This window comes from Equus quagga, chromosome 17, assembly GCF_021613505.1.
Source record: "Equus quagga isolate Etosha38 chromosome 17, UCLA_HA_Equagga_1.0, whole genome shotgun sequence".
Classification (NCBI taxonomy): Eukaryota; Metazoa; Chordata; class Mammalia; order Perissodactyla; family Equidae; genus Equus; species Equus quagga.
This window is the reverse complement of record NC_060283.1, coordinates 148823-171448: the sequence shown is the minus strand read 5'-3', so window position 1 is coordinate 171448 and position 22626 is coordinate 148823. Positions and strand designations below refer to the sequence as shown.

Below are 22626 nucleotides of genomic sequence, written 5' to 3'. Positions count from 1 at the left end.
TCTGGGCCTCCGGTGGATTGTGTCTGCCCTCAGGGCTGGATGGGAAACTGAGGTCCAGCTGGGGAAAGGTTCGGAATGTGTAGCCTGGCCCTCCTCTGGTTTTCTACAGGCTTCCAAAGGAGGAGCGCCTTATTGAAGTCCTACCCTCCCTGCACCTGGGCCTCAGGAGCCAGAGTCAAGGCAGGCTTCCTGGAGGAAGAGGAAGAGCTGGGGAGGAGGGGGCAGAGCCACAAAAGGTGCCCTTGGGGACGGTGGAGTCTCGAGGAGTCCGGGGGCTCCGAGACTCTCCAGGCAGGCTGGGCCGGTTTGGCCTCTGCCCCAGGCCATGCGGCCCCGGCTCCCAGGGGCTGAGTGGACACTCTTGAGCGCCAGCCTTGGGCGCAAAGCGGGACACTTGGGTCCGCCCTCGGCCCTGGCTGCTGGGCGGGGCTGCACCTGCCGCCGCCGCCGGGGCTGTCGCCGCTGCGCACCTGGACCAGGTGAGCCGCCCCACCCCGCGGTCGCGCGAGTCCCAGGTCTTGGCAGCAGGTGAGTGGCAGTCGCGGCTCAGACCCACGGGGATGAGTGGAAGTCGCAGGCTCCCGGGAGCGGGGACCAGGACTGGAGCTTGGGCGACCCGGGTGCGCCTCGCCCCGAGGAGCCTCTGGGCCATGGCGGACGCGGTCCCGCAGGAAGTGGCACGGAGCCGGGCCGGCTGACCGCGTCGCCCGGAAGCCCGAGCTCGTCTGCGTCCCGGCCCCTTCGGCCCAGGGTGGGCAACGGCCGCCCTTCCTGCTCCGCCCGACGTGGGTAGTGGCTTCCTCGTGATTTTTGCGCGGAAGAGGGAGGGGGAGGCTCTGGGCGTGCGGGGACCCCCACGTCCGCTACAGACTCGGATCCCAGGCCTGAGGCCTCCCGGGGCGCCGGGGGCCGACCGAGCAACAGCAGGGACTGCGGCCACGGGTCGCCGGGCGGAGCTCTCACCGTCAGCTCGCCCCCGCCCTCCGTGCGCGGCCCCGCGCCCCGCCACCTCTGACTTCCGTGCGCGCTCCCACGCTCCGTCAGCGCGCTCCGACCTCCGAGCGCGGTCCCGCCCGCCCCTTGACTTCCTTGCGCGGTCCCGCCCGCCACCCTCGACCTCCGTGCGCGCTCCCGCATCACCGCGCTCTCTGCGCACGTCCCCGCTCCCGGCAGCCCTCCAAGAGCGCTCCCGAGCCGCCCTCCGCGCGCGCCGCCGAGCCGCCTGCTTACCGCACAGGGAAGGTGGGGGGGGGGGTCCTAAGGCAGGTCCACCCCCGCGGGAGGCGGAGCGCGGAATGCGGGGGGTGTGGCAATGTGTGCCCGGGGAGCAGGACAGAGCCTCTGGGCCTGCGGGGCCACAGCCTCTTATGCACGTTCTTTCCTTCAGGAGAGACGTCCGGGGGGCTGCGCGTTCCAGATGAGGGGGAGATGTTCGGAGACTATGGGGTGCTGAGCAGCACACTAGGCAGTGCGGAGGGAACAGGGAGCGTGCGCTGGCCGGGGGCTAGGCCAACACCGAGGCTCGGGGACAGCAGCCCCACCGCGCGCACCCAGCTCAAGTGCCTGGAGAAGCTGGGCCTTTCTGGGAACCACAGGGTGTGGGGCAGAGGGGGTGGGAGGTGCAGGGAGCGGGCTTGGAGTCGTAAGGCCAGTCTGGAGAGTGCCGGAGGCGATGTGGGTGTTTATGTTCACTTTGGAGAGTGGGCCTCGGGGGCGAGGGAGGGTGAGAGTGTCCAGGCATGGCTGTGAGATGGTGGCACAGATGGGCATACAGAGCAGCGGGCAGTCTGGCAGGAGCTGCCAAGGCTGGTTGGGGACACGGGGGAAAGCCTAGTTCTTTGCTTCCTGCCTGGGTATCCTGGGCAGGTCAATGACTACCGGTGGCGCTAACCTATGCATTAGGTGCTTCGCTGTCCACCCTCTGGCGCCAGAGCCCACAGGTGCACCTTCGCAGCGAGTTTAGTACCAGCTCCAGCATGCATCGAGGAAGCCAAGGCTCAGCGGAGGAGAGGTGCCATCAGGCTTCCCGCCAGTTCTGAGGTCCCCAAGCCCAAGATGCACCATCACCCAAAGGTCTTGAGGGCCACAGGGGGCTTTGAACAGGTCTGGGTCAGGGTCAGATCAAGGATGTAGGAAAATTGGTGCTGCACTGAGCAGCTCCACTGTGGGCCCCACCCCTGTGTGGGTGAGGGCAGGGTCCGGCTGAAGGGGACCCTTGCCCCCCGACTTCTCTGGGCAGTGATACCAGCCACCTGTTGCTAGGCCCTGAGTCCCAGGTCAGTCTGGGGTGGGGTGGGGGAGTCAGTGGTGATGCTGACCGGCCCCCACCTGGGCTCAGAGCCCAGGAGCCTCTCTCGAAGCCTCCTGTTTGCTTCCTTATCTGGAAAAGGGGGCACTGCCCTCCCATGACTGCCTGAAACCAAGGTCCACATGATACCACAGCCGCCTTGTAACTGCTCATGGTTTAGGGGCTATGCCTGGGAGGTAGACAGGGAGGGGCCAAGGGCCCTGCTCAAGGCCCCATTACTGGTAAGAGTTCCACAGGACCCCCTCCCCCACAGGTCGGAGGCTGCTCACTTAGGCCAGGGGACACGACATGGAGACTCCCTCCCCTCCTGGGTGTGGCATCGTGGGGGGTGTCCAGGAAGCGGGCCACATCGCCCAGCTGGCCCTCCTCGTGTGTGTGCAAGATGGCCCTGACTGGGGGTCTCCTTGCCAGCACCCCCGCACATCGCCCCGGGCCCCAGGCCCTCTGCAATCCCCCCAGGCCTGGCTGCGGGAAGTAGGGTGCCTGGTGGGCTGGGGCGGGCCCCAGAGGAAGGAGCCGCTTGACTCAGAGTTACAGGAAGAGCGGGGCAGGCGGGGCGGCGAGAACCACCAACTGCCCGCCTGCCTGCGAGGGGTGGGTGCCTGGGTGGGGTTAGGGTTAGGAGAGGATGTGACTGCGAGGCCAGGAAGCTACGAGGAAAGCTCTGAATAAACGCACAAGCAAAAGCCAGGTCCTCACCGTCCTTGGCCATGCGTCCCAGACAGCTGTGGTGCTTTGGACCGGGCTGGGGGCCCAGCTGAGCAGAGAGCTTGCTCCCAAGCACACGCCAATGACCTCAGTGACCGACATCCCCCCCAGGAGGAAAAAGCCGGAACCAGGTGACTTTGTGCCCTCCCACACAGCCCCGCTGCTCCATGTGTGCCTGCATCCTCATCCTCTGACACCGTTCCCGCCTGAGGCCTGTCCTCGGAGTCTGGCCTGGCGCAGGGGAGGTCCACAGCATGTATGGCATGTGTGTGCACACATGTGTGTGCCTGTGAGAGTGAGGGGTGATGGGAGGCTGTGTGTGCGCCACTGGCGGCCAAGGGTAGGTGTGAGGTGCAGTGTGTGTGGGGTGGGGTGTGTGCAATGCTCATGGCTGTGCGCCCTGTGGGAACTGTTGCAAGTGTGTGCACTGTGTCCAGGTGTGTGGCCCACAAGAGTATTGGAGGTGTGGAGAGTGTACATGTGTGCACATGGACCAAGATAGGAGTTTAGTGCAGGTGTGCAAAGAGAGAGGGCGGACTGTGCAGGGGGTGTGTGCAACAGAGACTGTGCCGGGTAGAGGTGTGCAGGGGGAGGACACCTGGCACCTGACCATGCAGTTGGGCCTTAACTTGCGGGAGGGTCGGGCTGCCTTTCCAGGGTAGGAGGTCTGAGTGGGGGGAGGTCAAGAGACCACTGCAGGAGTTGCCCTGGGACCTGCTGGGCTGGGGCACGTCCTTCTGGGCATGCTGAGCAGGGGTGTGAGCTGCCCAGTCCTCCGCAGCCCCTCAGTGGGCTAGCTCTCCTGCTTCAAGGGCTTTCCCAGGACTGCCCTCCACCCTGAAGGGCTTCTGGAGGGAACCTCCTTGGGAACGTGCCTGATGCTCCAATTCCTGAGGAAATTCCAGCCCCTGCAAAGCCTTAGGGGCCCAAAGGGCAGGGAAGACAGCCCGAGGGAGCCAGGGAGAGGGCCTCAGCTCAGTCCCCGCACTCGGCCCCAGTGTGTCCACTCAGCAGGGACGGAGCGGAGTAGGTGCTCCATGAGTACTGCTGGACCAACGGGGTGAACCTGGGCACCCGGGAGGAGTTGGCCTGGGGCCTGCTGCCAAGGAGGCTGTCAGTGAAGGCTCCGTGCTGGGGGCTTCCCACTCCCTCCTTTCAGCCAGCTCCCTTTTGTGTCAGGAGGCACATGTGGCTGCTGCCAATCTGGGCCAAAAGTGGTCCCAGACCCCGCATAGGAGAGAAGAGTCACCTGCCGGTGGGGTGGGGGCTTCCCTCGGAGCACTGGAAGGACAAGTGGACAAAGTCTCTGGGTTTGGAAATGACAAATGGGGGGCATGCGGGCACAGGACCCAGAAGGAGGGGTGCCCCGTGAGGCCTCTTGCAGCGGACTCAGCCCAGCCTGGCCTCCACGACCTTGCCGGGCCCAGGTGTTGTGTTCACGTGCACACGTGTGCCCGCGGGGCTGGGTCCAGAACAAAGTTTTACCATTGGGAGCGTGGCTCAGGGTCAGGCCGCCTGGCACTTGTGCCCCTCAAGCTCCCAGGGCCTGGCTGAGTGCAGCCCACACTGTAGCACCCCTGTATGTGGCAGCCCTCTCCCCGGTGACAGCGGGAAAGAGGCCAACTCCTGGCGTCATGAGGGGTGTTGGGGGGGATGCACATCCACTGCCCCACCCTGGGCCATCACAGCTGCCCTGGGGCAGGTGGAAGTCTGTCCATGTGCCCCTCCCAGCCCCCTGGGCTCTGTGAGGTGGTGCCCACTCTGGCCATGTGTAAGGTGCTGGAGTCTGGGTGTCCTGCTGGCATCTATGAGGACCCTGGTGCAGAGGTGGTGCTGTCTGTGGCCGAAGTTACACGTTAACTCACCCTGTTCTTGTTTAACTTGTTCCCTGGGAATGGCAGCAGCCTGCGACCCATCCTGGCACCCTGACTGACTGGTCACAAGGACAGAGAGTGAGTCCTGCCCAGCCCTTGGGATACCGGTTGGCTTGGCCAAGTTGCCCCGTGGAGCCTGGGGTGGCCCCCCGAGGAGGTCCCGGCCAGACCATGGCAGGTAGACGGGTCAGAGAGGGACGGCACGGGCCCCACTCCCACCCCTGCCCCTCAGGCTGGCTCCACGCTGCGATGCTGCCTGGGCTTTCTGCTCGGCCTCAAGCCAGGGGTACAAAGGCCTCTGCTCACCACTCCCATGGCCCACGGTCCTGACCCCAGGGTCAGGATGGCCCTGAGCCCTCTCCCACCCAGGCCTCCAGGCCGGGCCCGTGAGGGTCAGTAAAGCTCAGGGGTACTGGGAGTGGGCACTGGTGGGGGACATGGGGAGCGAGGTGGGTAGATGTGGGTTGCTGGGAACCACACTACCAAGGTGATGGTGGTCTTCTCTGATCCCCTGCTAGGGCTCATCACCCTGATTTAAAGGTGAAAGAGTTCAGCTGTCAGGGAGGTGGGAAGGCTTGCCTGGGGCCAGGAGAGGGTCCTGGAATCCCAGGCTCCTATCTCAGGCGGAAGAGCCCCCAAACCCACGGAGCCTGGCCCCTCACCTGGGTGAGCTTCACAGCAGTGGGCAACAGGCGCACAGGGGATGTGGGGGCCCATGTTCTGGGTGGACGAACAGCCAGATGGGCCCCGCTGGGCCGGGTGAGTCAGCTCAGCTGTGACTAGCCACTGTCCTCAGTCCCAATGTCCTCTCAAGACCCAGCCACTGCTGGGGGAAGACGTGCCAAGCGCCAGGCCCTGTCCACCACGGGACTTGTGGATGCCATGGTGTGGCTACCAAGCAACCCACACCACTGGCCATCTTGTTTTTCCCTGGCCCGCAGTCTGTCTGTGGACAGTGGGAGCTCGGCGTCCCAGGCACAGGTAACCCACTGGGTCCTCTCTCCGCAGGTGTCTGCGACAGGGCCCCTGACTTCCTCTCCCCGTCTGGAAACCAGGTCCTGTGGCCTGCCCTGGGCAGTGTGGTCACTCTGAACTGCACGGCCTGGGTGCTCTCTGGGCCCCCCTGTCCTCAGCCCTCAGTCCAGTGGCTGAAAGACGGGCTGGTGCTGGGCAATGAAAGCCACTACGACCTCCATGAGGACTCCTGGTAAGAGGCCGGAGTGTCCGGGGCCAGAGTGACCCCCCTGGACACACCCATGGCCAGTGGCCTCTCTGACCTACACCTGGTCTACAACTACCTGGACTTGGGCTGGGGAGTGACTGCCCAGACATGACATGACAGAGTGCCACTCTGGACGCAGACTGAAAGTCAGTGACCGCAGGGACTGACGGCCCTGTAAACACTCACTCTGTAGACCACCCAGGGCTACAGGTGCCAGCAGAGGGCCTGAACGAGGCACTGGCCGCCGGGCCAAACCTGGGATCAGAGGACCCTAGGACCCAGACCCAGGGTTAGGGTGATCGTCCCCAAACACATCCATACTCCTCCAGGTCCTGGCCACTTCTCATAGCTTAAGGCCCAAGGGCTGCCCAGGAAGTCCAAATCCACAGCTTCCCTGGGTGAGCCCCAGACAGGTGGGGCTCTGGGGTGCCCACTGATGCTCTTGGGCCCCAGGTGAGAAGGTGTGGCCTGGTCTCCCCAGGATCAAGTCCAACTTGTCAGAGGTGCTTGTGTCCAGTGTCCTGGGGATCAACCTGACCAGTACTGACGACTATGGGGCCTTCACCTGCTCCATCCAGAACGCCAGCTCCTCCTCCTTCACTCTTCGTAGAGCTGGTGAGGGGCACACTGGGTCAAGGGCAGGAGGGAGGCCTAGGGGCACCTGGGGAGCGTAGAGGCTGGGGAATGCAGTGGCTCAGGCTGCAGCTCTGTCCCCAGGCTCAGCAGGCCACGTGGCCGCGGTGCTGGCCTCTCTCCTGGTCCTGCTGGCCCTGCTGCTGGCAGCGCTGCTGTACGTCAAGTGTCGGCTCAATGTGCTGCTCTGGTACCAGGATGCGTACGGCGAGGTGGAGATGAACGGTGAGTGGGGGATGGACGGACGGGAGCTCTGGGGGAGTGTAGGGGGGTGGGCGCGGGGTGACCCGGCGAGGGAGGGGCGAGCATGGTCCAGAAAAGGGGCCAGGTCGGCATGAGGGCGGCGGCCGGGATCCGGCCCGCGGGCTCCTCTCGGAATCCCGCGCTGGGGAAGGTTTAGGCGCGGCCGGTGGCGGGACCCGCGGGGGCGGTGTCTGGGGGGCGGGCCTGCGCCCTGACCGCGGGGAGACAGTGGGGAACCCGGGACAGGAGAGTGGCCGCGCTGACCCGCCGCCGTCCGCAGACGGGAAGCTCTACGATGCCTACGTCTCCTACAGCGACAGCCCCGAGGACAGGAAGTTCGTGAACTTCATCCTGAAGCCGCAGCTGGAGCGGCGCCGGGGTTACAAGCTCTTCCTGGACGACCGCGACCTCCTGCCGCACGCCGGTACCGCGGCGCCCCGCCCCGCCCGGGCCCCACCCCGTCCCTGCCCGCGCCCCGCCCCCCAGGCGCCCCGACCTGGTCCCGCCCTACTTCTCCTAGGAGCCCCGCCCCACTCTGGTCCCGGGCCCCGCCCCTTAGGGCCCAGCTCCCGGCCCAGCCCCGCCGACGCCCGGTCCCCGCAGAGCCTTCGGCCGACCTGCTGGTGAACCTGAGCCGCTGCCGCCGCCTGGTCGTAGTGCTGTCGGACGCCTTCCTGCGCCGCGCCTGGTGCAGCCACAGCTTCCGGTGGGTTCCGTGCGGGGCGGGGGTGAGTCCCGGCCGCGCCCGGCCTGACGGTGCCGCCCCGCAGGGAGGGCCTGTGCCGGCTGCTGGAGCTCACGCGCCGACCCATCTTCATCACGTTCGAGGGCCCGCGGCGCGACCCCGCGCACCCCGCGCTGCGCCTGCTGCGCCAGCACCGCCACCTGGTGACCCTGCTGCTCTGGAGGCCCGGCTCCGTGGTGCGGGGGCGGGCTTGTGGGGGGCCCCCCAAGGGAAGCTGGTGCGGGGGGCTTTGTGCGTGGGACCCCGTGGGCGGGGGCTCCGTGCCTGGTGCCCCAGGAGGGGCCTCTTCAAGGTCCTGGAGCCGGTGAGCGCGATGCATGGTGTGTCCTTTGGGGCTGGATGCCGGGGGCTTCCAGCGTTCGCACCCCTCTATGTGCTCACACGCCAACCGCCCCACCCTGGCCCCCAGACGCCTTCCTCCGACTTTTGGAAAGAGCTGCAGCTGGCGCTGCCACGAAAGGTGCAGTACCGAACGACGGAGGGAGATCCCCAGACCCGGCTGCAGGATGATAAGGACCCCATGTTGATCGTGCGAGGCCGCGTCCCGGAGGGTCGGACCCTGGACCCGGACCTGGACCCCGACCCCGAGGGGGACCTGGGTATGCCCACCCGGCCCCACCCCCCCACCCTGAGAAGCTCAGCCTGCTGTGGAGGGAGGCTGCGCAGGGTTGAGGAGCCCAGAAAGGGACCCAAGTGTCGGGGACTCCTCTCTGCAGCCCGTGGATGGGCCTGATTTCTCACCACCCCTCACTGCCTTTCCCGGAGGCACTCGGGCCCAAGGCCTGGCTGGGAACCTCCAGGATCTCAATGCCACCTTGAGGAGGGTGAGCAGGGAGTGACCCCCAGGCAGGGGGTCCTGGCAGAGGGCAGGCTGTGGGCAGCCCAGCCTCAGGCCTGGTGGTGCCCCCTCCCCAGGTGTCCGAGGGCCCGTCTTTGGGGAGCCATCAGCTCCACCGCAGGCAAGTGGGGTCTCACTTGGAGAGGCCCGGGGCAGTGAGGTGGACATCTCGGACCTTGGCTCCCGCAACTACAGCGCCCGCACGGACTTCTACTGCCTGGTGTCCGAGGATGACGTGTAGTCCCTACCTGCTGGAGCCGCAGGATCGCCAGAGACAGCTGGGGGCCGGGGTGGGTGGGTCTTTTCTCCACTCAGCAGGATCATGACCAGCCTGCCTGCAACTCTGGGACCCTCAGGGACAAGGGGTGTCCCCTGCCCCCCTCCTTGTGCCAGAAATAAAGTCCTTTTGGGTCCTGCCTGGGCCTCAGCCTCTTCTCTCCTTCTCTGGGCTGGGCACCCATCACTCCCATCTCAGGCTCTCCTCATGGCCACCTGGTCACCAGATCTGGTCATCCTCTGAAACTCACCCTCTCTCCATCCCCCTCCATCCTTAGCCAGCTCAGGTGTGTCTCTGGCAGTAGCCTTCTCAGGCCTCCCAGCTTGGGGGCGCCTGTTCCCAGCCTGACTCTCACCCAGATACATCCAGGGGTGAGGCCCTTTAGAGACTTCAAGTTCTGAGCTTTATAGAAGAAGCCTTTTGTTGTAAAAATATCAGTGGGAGCTTCACAACCAAATGGCCTGGCTAGGTGAGCTGGTGGAGGGATCCCAGCATCTACTGGACCTCACGCCTCAGATGGACAGCATGAGAGTCACTGGTCAGGGCACCCCCAGGCCCAGGGGAGCAGGGCAGAGGAGGTGTTGGGTGCGTTTGCTGCATGAGCAAAGCCTAGCACGGCAGCAGCAGAGCCAGGAGTAGTCACTCTGTGCATGAGGTCCCCAGCTTTGCTGGGTCTGTGCCTCAGTTGACATCAGGGCTCCCTCTGCTGTCTGTCCCACGTCCTCCACTCTGTTAGCCAGCTCTCCCCCTGCTGGACACTCCCTCCTCCCTCTCCTGGGTCCCCTGACCTGGAGAGGCCTGTGTGTGAGCCCCGGGGGTGGGGGTGGGGGTGGCGGGGTGGGCGGGTGACTCTCCGCAGGGGCAGACATGGTGTGCTTGGGGACGCTGCTGAGTCCCTGGGTTGGACCTTGAGGTCAAGCCAGCTGAAGAAGCATGCAAGGCCATGGCTGCTGTGTTCACGGCCACCTTTATTCCCAGTGCTGGCTGTCCCGAGGCACTGCCGGGCCACGGCCAGCCCCAACTTTGCCAGTGTGACTTGGTCACCCCCCATGCACCAGAGTAGCCTCAAGCCCTGCCCTACCCCCTGCCCTGCAGAAGCCAAATCCCCAGCCACAGCCCCCGTCCCCTCCCTGATGGCCCAGGCCCTTCAGAGTTGCACACGGGGGTCCAGGGAGGGGCCCCTGAGCCATCAGCCTTCTCCTCCAGGCCAGCCGGTGAGCAGTGCAGAGCTGAGCCTGTCCCTTGGAGGCTGGGCCTCATCACATCCTCCTCCTCTGAGAAGGCCTCGCCTATGGGCCCAGGAAGTCCTCCTTTCGATAGCCCTTCTGCAGTGGAGAGGGGGCCCAGAGTTAGGGCCCACGCCTGCCTGCCTGGCATTGCTTGTCCCCGTGTCCCGCCCTCTGCCGTGTGCTGGGCATGGGCCCCTCTCTCTGGGTCCCAGCTCTCCTTTCTCTTGTCTCTGTGTCTCCTCTGATGCCGCCCTTCGCCCACGTCCCTCACCTGTGCTGCCCCAGGCTCCCAAAACATACCGCCCGGAAGTCCCGGTGGAGCTTGCTGTACTGCCACAGATTGGCCAAGAGGCTGGAGGCGGCCCGGGAGGACTTCTCGCTGTCAGGGCTGGGGGAAGTGGGGGAGCAGAGGTCAGCAGGGTGACAGGCACAGCCAGAGGCAGGGGGTCTGGGGCCCCCGCTGTCCTGGGGTCAGGGCCTTCACCTGTCCCGCTTCTTCTTGATGAAGACCAGCTTGCGGAGCCCGTCGAAGTAGAGCAGGTCTCGGGCGGCAATGGGACTGGCCACCACCAGGTTGTTGAGCACGGCTATGATGTTGACCAGCACGTCGGCTGGGGGGGCCTTCTCACCCACGCTGCCCGGCAGCTTCTCGATCAGGTGACTCACCACCTTAGTGGCTGTGGGAGGCAGGGAGGTCAGTCTCCACCCCCACCCCCAGCCACCTCAGCACCTTCGGTCCCCTGGCAGCTGGCCTGCCTGCCCATCCACCAGCTCCAGCTTGCCAGAAGCCAGTCCCACTGTCAGTAAAGACAGAGTCTAGGTGTGCACCCAGCCAGGCAGGGTGAGGGCGGAACCCAGGCTGCGAGACGGCCTGACTCACACATCTCGTCCTTGTTCCTGGCATTCCGAGACAGGTTTCGGATCAGGCCGGTCAGGGAGCGCAGCTGGTGGTGGTCTGCTGTCCGAACCCGGTCCAGCAGTGGGTTTAGGATACGCTCCTGCTCCAGAGCCAGGCGGCTCAGCACACCTGCCCACTGCAGGGGGTGGGGGGATGAAAGCAGGTGAAGGCCGCCCAGCCAGCCCATGACCAGCACTGCAGGCTGGCCCCTGTCTCTCGAGCCTCGCGTACCCTGGGGATCCTGCGCTGGACTAGCTTCTCTGTCTCACCTGCTCGGTGCACCGTTTCCTCAGGGCCGTTCTTGCTTCTGCCTTCGCACCCCAGCCAGGAGCCTCACCAAGTGTGACTCCAGCCTGGTCCCTCCTGGCTCAGACCTCCCAGGCACCTCCCCTAAAACCCTGCACAGAACCTAAATCCTCACGGCCCTGCAATGTGCCCATCAGGGATGCCGACCTCATGTTGCTTGCTGCGTTCACCTCCCTCCTGCCCTGCCCAGGCGCCGTGTCTCCTTTCGTCTCTCACTCTGGTGTCCTGGCTCATCCACCTGTCTTCATGCCCCGCTGTCTGTCTCCCACAGAGGGTAAACTAGGGAGCAAGCTCCCGTCCCCTGTGCGCCCTCATGTCCCCAACGTGTGGCCAGGTGTAGGTCCCATCAGATTGGGGCAAGTGCTGCGTGGTCCCCAGGATGCCTGTGGGACATCCGCAGAGGGGTGCTCACCCTGCGGTCACCCGCGGTGATGTTCTGCAGCGCCCCGGCGGCCGCCTCTGTTGTGTGCCGGTTCAGCTCACAGCGCTGCAGCAGCCGGTTGTACAGGCCCACGATCTGGGGGCTCCACAGCCACTCGAGGCCCTTGGGGTCCTTGGACACCTCGGCAAAGGTGAGCGCATCGGCCGTGAGGGGCAGCTGGGCAGGAGAGCGTGGAGGGTCAGCTGGGGTCAGGCCGGGGCCCCTGCTCCCGCCCACCCAGGCCCGCGCCCACCTCTCGGAGCCGCCGGCTCTGCGGCGTAAAGCAGCCGACCACCTCGCCAGGTGGCGCCCCAGCCATGTCCCTGCGGCCCCGGCCCTCGAGCCGCTGCAGGGCGGACGGCGGCATCTCGTCGTACAGGCGGTAGGACAGATTCCTGAGCACGCACACTGCGTTCTCCACACTCTGCAGAGAGCGGACGGTGGTCAGAGCAGGCTGGAAACCCCGGGGCCCCCTCAGCACTGGCTGCCCCTCACCTTGTCCTCGCACTTGCCCACGTCCAGGGCATGGTTGATGTAGGTGACCAGGGCGTCCACCAGCCCGTGGCACTCACGCATCTTCTGGCGAGTGGTCTGGGAGGCTGAGCTGAGGTTCCTGTGGGTGGAGTCAGATCAGAGACCCCACAGGGACCCCTCCCCCAAGCAGAGCCCATCCCCACAGGGACCCCACCCCTGCTGCAGAGCCCACCCCTACAGGGACCTCGGGCAGAGCAACCCCCACAAAGAGACCCAAACCCAAGGGCTGCGATCCTGAGCCCCAATCTCCTCCTTCCCCAATTTGGTCCTTGCCCCTCTGCACCTCCTGCTCCTGGTCCCTGCTGGACACTGCTGGCCCTGGTGCCTCTGCACGCCCATCCCCCATCCACTCGCCGAGTGTCCAGAGTGGGTTATGAATGTCTGACCAAGTGCCTGATTTAACGAAACTCGAGCCTGCGGCCCCCAGAGTCTGCTGACGTCTAATACCTGCTGGCCTGTCCCACTCCCGTGTCACCACCTATGCCTTGCCCGGTCTGTCCACTCCTCCCAGCCCCTCTGGTGGCTCTGCCTTATCATGAGACCTCGGATTCTAACACCCCTTCTCCGGGCCTCCCCTGCCCCCTCCCAGGTATCCAGCTCTTTCCCCACGGCCACCATCTCGGCCTCTCCCAGCTGACTGCCCCCTGCTTGGCGCACCTGAGGAAGCCCGTGGCATTGTAGAAGATCTCAGCCTCGGAGGCATTCTGCTGGATGAGGGGTGGTCCCCCGGCCCCTGAGAGGGGGCTCAGCACCAGGTCCGTGAGCTGCTCCAGCGTGTCCCGGGCCAGGCGGTCCTTCAGGTTGTCACTGGAGGACAGGTTCCACAGGATCCCTGGGGCAGGTGGGCAGAGGCAGGGGTCAGGGACCGCCCCCTGGCCCCTCTGGCTCTTGCAGGGAGGGTAGGGGGAGGCTCCTGACCTCTCCCAGGGCCCCGCTGGGGGGAGCCTGAGTGACCTGCAGGGTCACAGGGCTGCACCGGAGCAGAGGGACAACGCTGGGGGCCGCCACAGAGACATGGAACAAGAACAGTCACAGGCACCCACGAAAGAGATGGGCCTGGGGCAAGGACAGGGACAGAGAGCAGAGAGGGACAGAGGTAGAGGGAGGAACGGTGCTAGTGCAGGGCCCGGCCACCTGTGACGTTCTTGCGCAGCTCGTCGTCCTGCTCACGCAGCGTCCGCAGCAGCTCGAAGATGCCGTTCTCCTCCACCAGTGCCAGCTTGTTGTCCGCATTATCGTAGATGAGGTTGCGCATGGCGCCTGTGGCGTGGCGCTGCACCTCCTGGTTGGCGTGGTTGAAGAGCTTCACCAGCCGAGGCACAGCCTGGAGGCTGCGGGCCTGTAGGCACAGGCGCACAGGGGTTAGCACAGGTGTGCGCGCTAGATAGGTGTGTGTAGATGTATGCAAGTATATGAAGGTGTATAGAGATGATGCAGACGTGTGGAGGGGTGTGCAGCTGGGTGCACATGTATGCAGGTGTGTGCACATCTGTGCATGTGTATGCAGGTGTGTGCAGAAGTGTGCTGGTGTATTCAGAGGTGGACAGGTGTATACAGGTGTGTGCAGAGGTGTTCAGAGGTGGACAGTGTGCAGGTGTGTGCAGAGGTGTGCAGGTGTATTCAGAGGTGGACAGTGTGTGCAGGTGTATGCAGATATGTGTATATATCACTCCCTCTTGCCCCTCCCCTGCTGAGGTGGCTCTGGGCAGGATGGGGTCTGCCCAGTCAGCTTGGGGATCAGTGAGGGGTGGTCAGGGACCAGAGGTCAGTGAGACTTGGGGGGGCCAAGGAGGGCGGTCAGCAGGGGTGTTCATGGGCCAGCAGGGGCGGTCACCTGCTTCTTGGCCGCTGCATCGCTGTAGCACTTATGCTGGATGTAGGCGGCTCCCAGCACCTGCAGGTTGGGGTCTGAGGCCATGAGGTACTTGACTGCTGAGGGCAGGTCAATGTCGTCAAAACTGCACAGACAGGGGCTGAGGGTAAGGCTGAACTGGGGATGGACCAGGGCCACAGTGCAGCCCCCTCCCTGAGCCAGGCCCAGCTCACCCGCTGCTGAGCCTCTGCAGAGCGCGGTGGCTGCCATAGCTGTCCAGCCCACGCATGTCCGGCAGGTGACCAGAGTCGGCCAGGCTGAGGCTGCGCACGGATGGAGCTCGGGCCACGGGCTCCAGGACAACTCCTGGCACTGCCCCGGCCCCCCCACGGCTGCGGTGGCTGCTCTGGAATCGTTGCAGGGTCCGCATGGCAGGGGCACGGATGGTCCGGCTGGGCGGCCCCTCGGCGGCCTCTGGCCAGTCCAGGCCCCCTGCTCGGCTGGAACTGGAGCTGGCCTGGCGCTCATAGGCAAAGGCTCTGTAGGCGGAGGCAGCCGAGGGCTCCAGCTGCTCGGACACCACGCTGTAGCGGTCGTCCAGGCCCCCGGCCCCCAGCCTCAGTGAGCGCAGGGACAGGGTGTCATAGTCCACCCGGCTCCCCCCTCCACCATGCTCATAGAAGGACACGGGCCGGGCAGGCATGGGCACAGCGGTTGGGGCTCCCCTGTACCCCACAGCCCCAAAGGCACTGCCCCCGTTGTGGGCAGAACTCAGCCTCCTACTGGAGCTCAGGTCCACGGCCGAGCGGGAGGACCAGGAGGCAGGGCTGTAGGCTGGCTTGGCGGGCTTGGCGATGGGCCTGAAAGTCTGCGGGGTGGGAAGGGGAGGGCAGTGATGGGGTGCCGGGGGCTCACCTGGCACCCATCCCCTCTCCCTGACCCCAGAGCCCCCAGCCTCCCCCACGTAACTACAGAGCCCAGACTCTCCCCGGGCTGGAGAGGGTGTCACTCACCGAGGTGCTGTCCCCACTTAGGCCTTGGGAGCGGGAGCTGAAGCCAGCCTGCAGGGTGTGGTACTGGCCCCGAGATGTGCCTGTGGGCAGGGACACTGGTAGCCTGGTGGGCCAGATGGCAAAGTGCTGGCCTCCCCATTCCCTTCTATGACCCTGGGACCCAGGGCAGGAGGCCAGGTGGACTGCAGGCCCAGTGCAGTGGCCCCTGGTCTGTCTGTCACCTCGTCTCATCTCCTGTGACATTTGCCCTGGTCTTCCGTCTCCCACAGCCCCCTGCCCCTCAGCTGTGCTGGGGGACAGACGCGCTCATCCCACTGACCTCCTGGCTGCCTAGAGAATGTACCAGGGACTCCATCCTCCCTCCAGTCCCTGCCAGGGCCCAACACCTGGCCCCCTCCTCCAGGAAGCCACACTGACCTCCTGTAAGCCCGTCCTGTGCTGTGGTCACACGAGAGTGATGCTGCACTCACCAAGAACTCACAGTCTCCCTGGACCAGTCTGCCCTGAGGGGCAGCTCCCTGTCCCACCTGGCAGAACCACACCCACCCCATCCAGCCACACAAACTGAGGGCACCGGCGCCAGCCTGGCTCCGTGATGATGGACAGACAGGTGGGTGGGTGGAGGGTGGAGAGACAGGAAGGGGTGGGAGGCTGGTGGGATCATTGGAAAGATGGGTGGGTGGATGGTCAGACAGGTAGGTGAAGGGAGACCTGAGCTGGGAGGATGGAGGGACAGGAGGATGGAGGGAAGAATGGAAGGAGGGGAGGAGGGATGGAAGGATGGAGGAACAGGAGGAGGGTAAACAGACAACTGGATGAAAATGTGGGTGGATACAGAGTGGACCGACGGGTGGGTTGGGTGTGGTTGGTCAGAAGGACTGATGGGTGAGGGAACAGACAGATGATGGGTGCTGGGTAAAGGCCAACGGAGGCAGTACAGCGAATGAACGGGGGGCACCGGCTGATGCCAGGGGCTGGTCTGTGGATGGGGAGGCGGTGTCTGGGGGTCAGCCTCTGCCAGGGTCCCTGCTGGGGCCACACCTGCAGGGAGAAGAGTCACATCTCCCCAGAAGGCCGGGGCAGAGTGGCTTGGCTGAAAGGACCCAGTGGTGAAAGGAAGGGGGCCACAGCCCCTCCTCACCCTGCCCCAGACCCGCCCTGGTTAATGAGGCTTCTGGGCTGGGACTATTAATCCTCTGACGCTGGTGAGGCTCAGCCTGGGGACCTACCTCCACCCCCAAATTATAATCCTCCTCCCCCTAATTGACAGGGTAGCCGCGTGGTAATTAAGCCCTCCCTGCTCCCTACTCTACCCCATGACCCCTGGGCACCCAACTTGGTCACCAGCAAGGCTGAGGCCCAGGGAGGGGAGGACCCAGGAATCCAGGCTGCCCTGGCGGCCCCCGCACTGGCTGGCCTTCTTCTCCCCCCGCCAGCAGCTGGAAGCCAGTCCTGGGGAAGGGCCCTCGAAACATCCTGTGAACCACTGTGAACCAGGGTTTCAGCCCCTGACATCCTGGGATGTTCATCCCACTGTCTAACTTCCACTCCTGTTGCTGCATCCTGGCCAGGGAGGAGAGGCACTCTGCAGAACAAGTGCCCTGAACTCACTGCCTCTGTGGGACCCTTTAACACTCATGCAGGCACACTCACATGCACACACTAACATTCACAGCCTCGCATGCACACACTAACCACATGCTCCCATGTGTGCATGCACTCACACGTGCATACACATGCACACATCATGCTAACACTCACACACTCATGCACACACACTAACATTCACAGCCTCACACACACACACTAAAACACGCTCCCGTGGGTGCACACACTCACATGTGCATACATGCATGCCATCACACGCACACACATGCACACACTAACATTCACACCCTCGCGTGCACACACTAACCACATGCTCCCATGTGTGCATGCACTCACGTGCATACGTGCACACACAGGTTAACACGCACACACTCATGCACACACACTAACATTCACACCCACACACGCACACACTAACAACACACTCCCATGCGTGCATACACACACGCACATACATGCCAGTGGAGCCAGGAGTCCTACACAGGGTCTGCTGCCTGGCTCTGTGGGGCACTCCCCACCTGCGGTTACACAGAGAATATCTGGGTCACTCCAGCAGGGCCCTCCCCTGCAATTCCACCGGGAGACCCTGGTCCAGACAGGTCTGGCTCCCGCTCAGGATTCCCGGAGCCCGCCCCCTCACGCTTCTGTCTGTGCATTCCCATGGGGCGTGGGGGGTGCTGGGGAGGAACGATGGAGTCTGCGTGTCTATGTCTCAGTGTGTTCGTGTCTCTGTGGGACTGACGTGTGTGTCTTCGTGTCTCTGAGACGGTGTGAGTCTGTGTTACATGGGACCCGACTGTGCATGTTCCGGGTTTGCTGACAGAGATGGGCCTGGCTGGCTCGCCACGTGCTGTTGTCTCCCACTTGGGGCTAGGGGCCAAGGCAGCAGGTGGGACCCAGCCAGGCTTGGCCAAGAGGACCCCCGAGTCCCCGCTGGGTGGTGGGAGGCCCCACCCATGGCTTCTCCCACGCCCGGTGGGGCGGGGCGGGTGACTCAGGGCAAGGCCTTGGTGAGTCAGGGAGCTGAACCCTGGAGCCCGCCCCACCGTGGCCTCTAGCCCTGGCACCGCCACACCCACCAAGGCCACCTCTGCCCACGACCGCCGTCCCCGCCGCCCAGCGCCCACCCTGCCGGTGTCCGCCTACCTCTGGCTGCCTCGGCCACCCCCTCGGGATCGGCTGCCCCATTGTGCCTCGGCTGCTGGCCCAGCTGCAGGAGGCGGGCACGGACCTGCTCCTGGACGCGGGCTGCCCGAAGCCGCTCAGCCTCTGGCCCCTCGGCGCCCCGGCGATCCAGCTGCAGGTCGGAGGGCAGAGCCAGGGAGCACACGCCGGCCTCAGGCTGCAGGGCCGACAGCAGGAAGTTACCGTCCTGCATGGCGGCCAACGAGTACGGGGCTGGGTCCACCTGGCTTGGGCCGCGGGGCCGCCTCCAGCCCAAGCTGTCTTCACCGTCTCGTCCTGCGCGGCCCTGTTCCCAAAGTCCCCTCCCTGCTTGCCTCGCCCAGAGCCGGGCCTGGAGACAGACACCCGCCCAGCCCTGAGCTCAGCTGGGGGCGGGGACACCTGGGCCAGGTGGGAGGGAGGGGCCACTGCCTGCTTAAGGTGGAATTTGGGCGGAAGAGCAGGCCTTGTGTGGCCCAGATCCGGGCCTGGCTCCTGGCTTCCGGCCCCTCCAGGACCGGGCAGCAGGGGTCTGGGCCTGACTTCGTTCCCAGTCTGAAAGGCCAACTGGGCCCTTGGGATGGGGGTGGGCTGACCAGGCCCCAGTGTCCTGAGCATTAGGGAAGGCAAGGGAGGCCACTGGGGAGCCTATGGCTGGCCACCTCCGGGAGTCCGAGGGGGTGGACTCCCCTCCCTGGGGGGCTACGGGCTCCAGGTAGCTCCAGGGACCAGGCGGCCCAACCACAAGGCTGGGGTGGGGCCTAGGCAGTGATGGATCATGAGTGACTATTAGGGGTCAGAGATCAGAGCGAAGGATCAGGGTTGAGGATAAAATGATTGTGGTGGAACTTTGGGGGTGGATGGGGGTCCTATGGAGCCCTTGCCCTGGTCCCTGGTGCCCGAGAGACCCTAGAGGCATGTGGACAGACCAGCCTACCCCCTGGGTTCATGACCCTCCAGACCTCCATCCTGTAGGCCCTGGAAGTTGCCCCGGCCCCCCACCTCTGCAGAGGCCTCCGAAGGGCTGGCTTGGCCCTCTCTGGCATCCCTCCCGGGCTCCTGCCCCCCAGGCCACGAGGGTGGGAAGCTGTTCCCAACTCGTGAGTCAGGGCCGGGCTCCACTCGGTGGGGCTGCCCCAGGGGATTGACTCAGAGGGGCCCACCTGCCCAGGCTGGTGGGGCAGGAGCTGGGGTGTTTGAAGAAGAACCCAGGAGTCTGGGAGAGCAGGGCCTAGGAGGGGCTGGAGTAGGAGGTGGGTGGGGAGGCCCGGGCCCAGTGGGCTGGCCCCCACCCAGCTGGACCAGCATGCTCCAAGGCCTCCTGGGTCGGCCTGGTGTGGATCAGGACAGGCCCCCAGTAGACTGAGCAGGGGCGAGGGGTAAGCCCAGGAGGGCTGGAAGGTTAGGGCTGAGCGGTGCCTCCTGAGTTCCCCTGGAAAACTCACCATGGGGCCCACTGAAGCAGCCTCTTCTCTCCCTAGAGCCCATTCCTCTGAGCCCTGTCTTCCACAGAGGCCCCTTCCCTGAGCCCTGGGACATTTGCCTTAATCTGCAGTCAGTCCTGGCAGGGGACGTGGTCCCAGGTGGGGATACTGATGGGGGCGGAGGGCAGTAGCCTGGGGGTGAGGAGGGGTGTCAGGAGGCAGTCCTGGGGTGAGGTCAGTGCTGGGGAAGAGGGAGCTGCGGGGATGGGAGTCAGAGGTAAGTGTGTGTGGGGGGGTAGAAATGGAGGGGAGGCACCCCAGAAAGCGCCCTGGGGTGGGGCTGCCAGGCCAGAGGGGTGATGCATGGGTGGGAGACCTACCCTGCTGGTGCTCCGGAATCTGCTGGTCCCATGGCTCATCCCAGCACCCACTGTTGCTGGCCCAGGCTCCATCCCGGGCCTGGCACATCCGTCTGGGGCGGCCTCTCACTGCGGGACAGGACTGTGGGGGCACTGGGAGGGCGGGGTGGGAACGCCCGCATGCCCAGCTCATCAGACCGGTTGCTTCCCTGGGAGATGTGTTTTGTGTGGAAAAATCCCGAGAGACAAGTTTGTGCGACGCCGAGCGGGCCTGGAGGCGCACGGCTGGCATGGGCCTAGGGCCCGCCCTTCACTAGGGGCCACCAGGCCTGCAGCATGACTGGGGGAGGCCAGCCTCCAGAGGCAGGCTGCAGGCGGGGGTCTGAAGGGCTTGTGAGGAGGCGCCAGGTGGAGGGCCAGAGCTGCACAGGGGTGAAAGTGCTTTGGTGGGGGTGGCAGCCATGGGAAGGAGAGGAGGCCTGGGGCAGGGGTGGCATAGCCGCAGGTAACTCCAAGCCCTGGTTTTCAATAGCCTCGCAAGTTACCGAACAGCTGGCAGGGGCCCCGAGGCCAGTTCTGTGGGGCTTCCCCCTCCTCTTGGCAGGGAGGGCTGGAGGTGCCCCAAAGCCATTCTGAGGAATACGTGGACTCCTCCCCATGCAGACCTCCCGCCTCTGCGGCTCAGTGCCCCAGGAAAGCCTGGGGTCTCCGGCGCGCTTTCTCTAACTGCTGCAGGGCCCGAGGGACCAGCGGTGGCCAGAACCTGTCCCCATCGCTCTCAGTCCCAGGCTCGCAGCCGCATCGCAGGCGGAGGAGGGTTCACCCAGAGAGCTTAGAAAACAGGGCAGTGCTGGCTGTGCGGGCAGGGCCTGGGAATCTGCCTGTGAGCCCTGCGGTGGCTTTGGTGCACCATCCGGTTCAGAACCTGGAACCTGAGGGCCTCAAAGGGTGAGTGAGTGAGGTGGGCGGCTCTGGGGAGCCTGGACTCTGCCTCCGGGAGTCCCAAGGAAGGCTATGGGGGCTCCTCCCTCTGACTGGGCGTAAAGGACTCCTGGCAGCTGTCACAAGTCTCCGGAGGAGGATCTGGGGGCACAGAGCAGGGCTGGGGGTCGGCAGGCCTTCAGGGCGGAGGGCAGAGTAGGGGAGGGGTGGAAGGAGGACCTCCTGATGCCGGCTTTGGTGACCTGCCGCGAAGGGGGTGCTCAGCAGGGGGGAGGGGCTGCCAGGTGTGTGGTGCAGAGCTGGGGGAGGCACAGGGGACCCCCGCCCCCAACCCCTGTCCGCAGCCTGGAGGTGGCTTATGAAGGAGCAGAAGAGGGAGAAAACCTCGAAGATGCAAACAGCAAAATAACATTCCAAACAAAATTCAGGGGCGCGCCGGCGCGCCGAGAGGATAGCTAGGTAGCCTGGGGCCGCACAGCCTGCAGGGGTGGGGACCGGCCAGCGTGGCCCTGCCGCGAGTGACGCACCAGGTGCGGGGGCGCAGCTGTGGCGAGGCCCCCAGGCGCCGGTCCCGCTGCCTCTCGGCTCCTGCCTCGCGCGTCCCAGGCGCTTCCTGTTTGCAAACCCGCGCCCACGCTCGCCAACCTTCCAACTTCGCGCGGTCTGGCTCCCGCCGAGTCCAGCTCAGGGCCCGCCTCTTCCACTGAGGCTACCTGGACTTGCGCGGGGGGCGGCTCCGCGATCCCCGGGGTCCCTGGGGGGACGCAGGGGCCCGGCATCCTGTTTGCCCCCATCTCCCGCCTTTGGCTGGAAGGTAGCTGAGGGATACGGGTCCCAGTCGGCCCGAGGGAGCGGGGCACACCCTTCATCCGACCCCCACCCCACCACCCGTCCACCGTCTGTCCGTCCGTGCGTCATCTGTCCGTCAGAGCAGACTGAGCTCTTCCTGAGCACCCGGCGCTGCTCTGGGGAAGGTTGTGTGACCAAGCTTCTCGAGGAGCTCTCCTTCTGGGGTCTGGCGGGGCGCAGACGATGAACAAACAAACGCTTGTCCTTCGTCCTCACAGGAACCCCAGGAGGGCGGAGCTATGCCGGCCTCCAGTCTACGGTTGGGGAAACCGAGGCTCCGAGGCTAAACAGCTCCCGGAAGTTGCAATGCCGGCCGGCTGTGCAGAGAGATTTCTTACCCTGAGCGACAGCGGGAAAAGAGTGGTCTTGGGGGCTAGCGCCGGCTGGGAGGATGGAAGTCTGGGCAGAGCCCCGGGTGGTCCCCTAGCCAGGTCTGGGCCACTTCCTGGGGCCACTTCCTCCGCTGTGGCCACGAGGGGTGATCTGTGCCCTTAGCCTTCCCTGGGGTTTTAGCTTTGGTTTTGTTTTAACACAGATCCGCTCCTGGGAGCCCGTCCCAGCACCTGCCTCTCGCAGCCCTCTGCTCTCACGTCTTGGCCCCTGCATGTGGCTCGTGTGCACACGCCAGGGCTGCGGATGTCTGTGGGCTCACACTTTTCCCTCAGGGCTTGGACGGTCTTGTGCTGACTTCCCGGCGGTGGAGAGATCAGAGCTGTAACTACCACTGCCCGCACCGTCCGCCCTCTGCTTCTGAAGCCCAGAGACTTCACACACACACACACACACACACACACACACACGCACTGCATAACTTTCTAGCATCGGTGTTTCCCACTTTAGATTATGGTCTGTATTTATCTCAGAAAAGTTTTCTTCTGCTGTATCACTTGCATATTTTTTTCTCTTTCACTTCTCTTGTCTTCTTGCTTGTCTGTGCTCCTTCGTCTGTTGTCTCCTCGTGAATTGCTTTTAACTCTGTTCTTTTCCATTTCATTTTGTATCTTTTCCACAAGCTGGTCTTCTGTATTCCTGACTGGGTTTTTGACAATGGCTATTCTTATTTTTTGAATAATAGTGTTTTTTGAATAAAAGTAGCTTTTATTTCTGTCAAGGTTTTATTTTTCTCTTCCATTTTTCCCCCATGTGTTGTCAGATAATTTTAATTTCCTTTGTTTTTGTCACTGACTTTTTAAGGAGACATTTTTTTTTAGCACAATT

At 64.5% G+C, this 22626-nt stretch overlaps 2 protein-coding genes and 1 long non-coding RNA gene across 9 annotated transcripts; 2 read left to right on the top strand and 1 right to left on the bottom strand.

Moving 5' to 3' along the window:
• Positions 1-392: 392 nt before the first annotated feature.
• Positions 393-8993, top strand: SIGIRR (single Ig and TIR domain containing). 5 transcript variants are annotated; one of them, XM_046643585.1, is made up of 10 exons: positions 393-479; positions 4921-5068; positions 5899-6097; positions 6594-6727; positions 6830-6970; positions 7269-7412; positions 7592-7694; positions 7759-7909; positions 8143-8332; positions 8649-8993. In XM_046643585.1, exons 2-10 carry the CDS (start codon positions 5062-5064, stop codon positions 8810-8812), a joined length of 1233 nt encoding a protein of 410 aa, XP_046499541.1. In that variant the 5' UTR covers positions 393-479; positions 4921-5061; the 3' UTR covers positions 8813-8993. The 5 variants fall into 5 exon arrangements, with proteins under 5 accessions (XP_046499541.1, XP_046499542.1, XP_046499538.1 ...); XM_046643586.1 differs by having other exon boundaries at positions 399-479; positions 4918-5068; XM_046643582.1 differs by lacking the exons at positions 393-479; positions 4921-5068 and adding exons at positions 539-2073; positions 3030-3147.
• Positions 8994-9796: 803 nt separating this feature from the next.
• Positions 9797-19746, bottom strand: PKP3 (plakophilin 3). 3 transcript variants are annotated; one of them, XM_046644715.1, is made up of 14 exons: positions 19639-19746; positions 17817-18012; positions 15063-15142; positions 14283-14917; positions 14071-14194; positions 13371-13575; positions 12894-13068; positions 12198-12315; positions 11956-12126; positions 11694-11879; positions 10958-11111; positions 10562-10754; positions 10378-10465; positions 9797-10173 (listed from the first exon to the last, which is right to left on the bottom strand). In XM_046644715.1, exons 1-14 carry the CDS (start codon positions 19708-19710, stop codon positions 10138-10140), a joined length of 2433 nt encoding a protein of 810 aa, XP_046500671.1. In that variant the 5' UTR covers positions 19711-19746; the 3' UTR covers positions 9797-10137. The 3 variants fall into 3 exon arrangements, with proteins under 3 accessions (XP_046500671.1, XP_046500673.1, XP_046500672.1); XM_046644717.1 differs by lacking the exon at positions 19639-19746 and adding an exon at positions 19280-19370; XM_046644716.1 differs by lacking the exons at positions 17817-18012; positions 19639-19746 and adding an exon at positions 15480-16299 and having other exon boundaries at positions 15063-15165.
• Positions 19747-19858: 112 nt separating this feature from the next.
• On the top strand, positions 19859-22527 carry LOC124228961 (uncharacterized). The gene is made up of 3 exons (XR_006885818.1): positions 19859-20565; positions 21627-21839; positions 21944-22527. It is a non-coding gene; the product is annotated as an uncharacterized LOC124228961 (long non-coding RNA).
• The last annotated feature ends 99 nt before the right edge of the window (positions 22528-22626 follow it).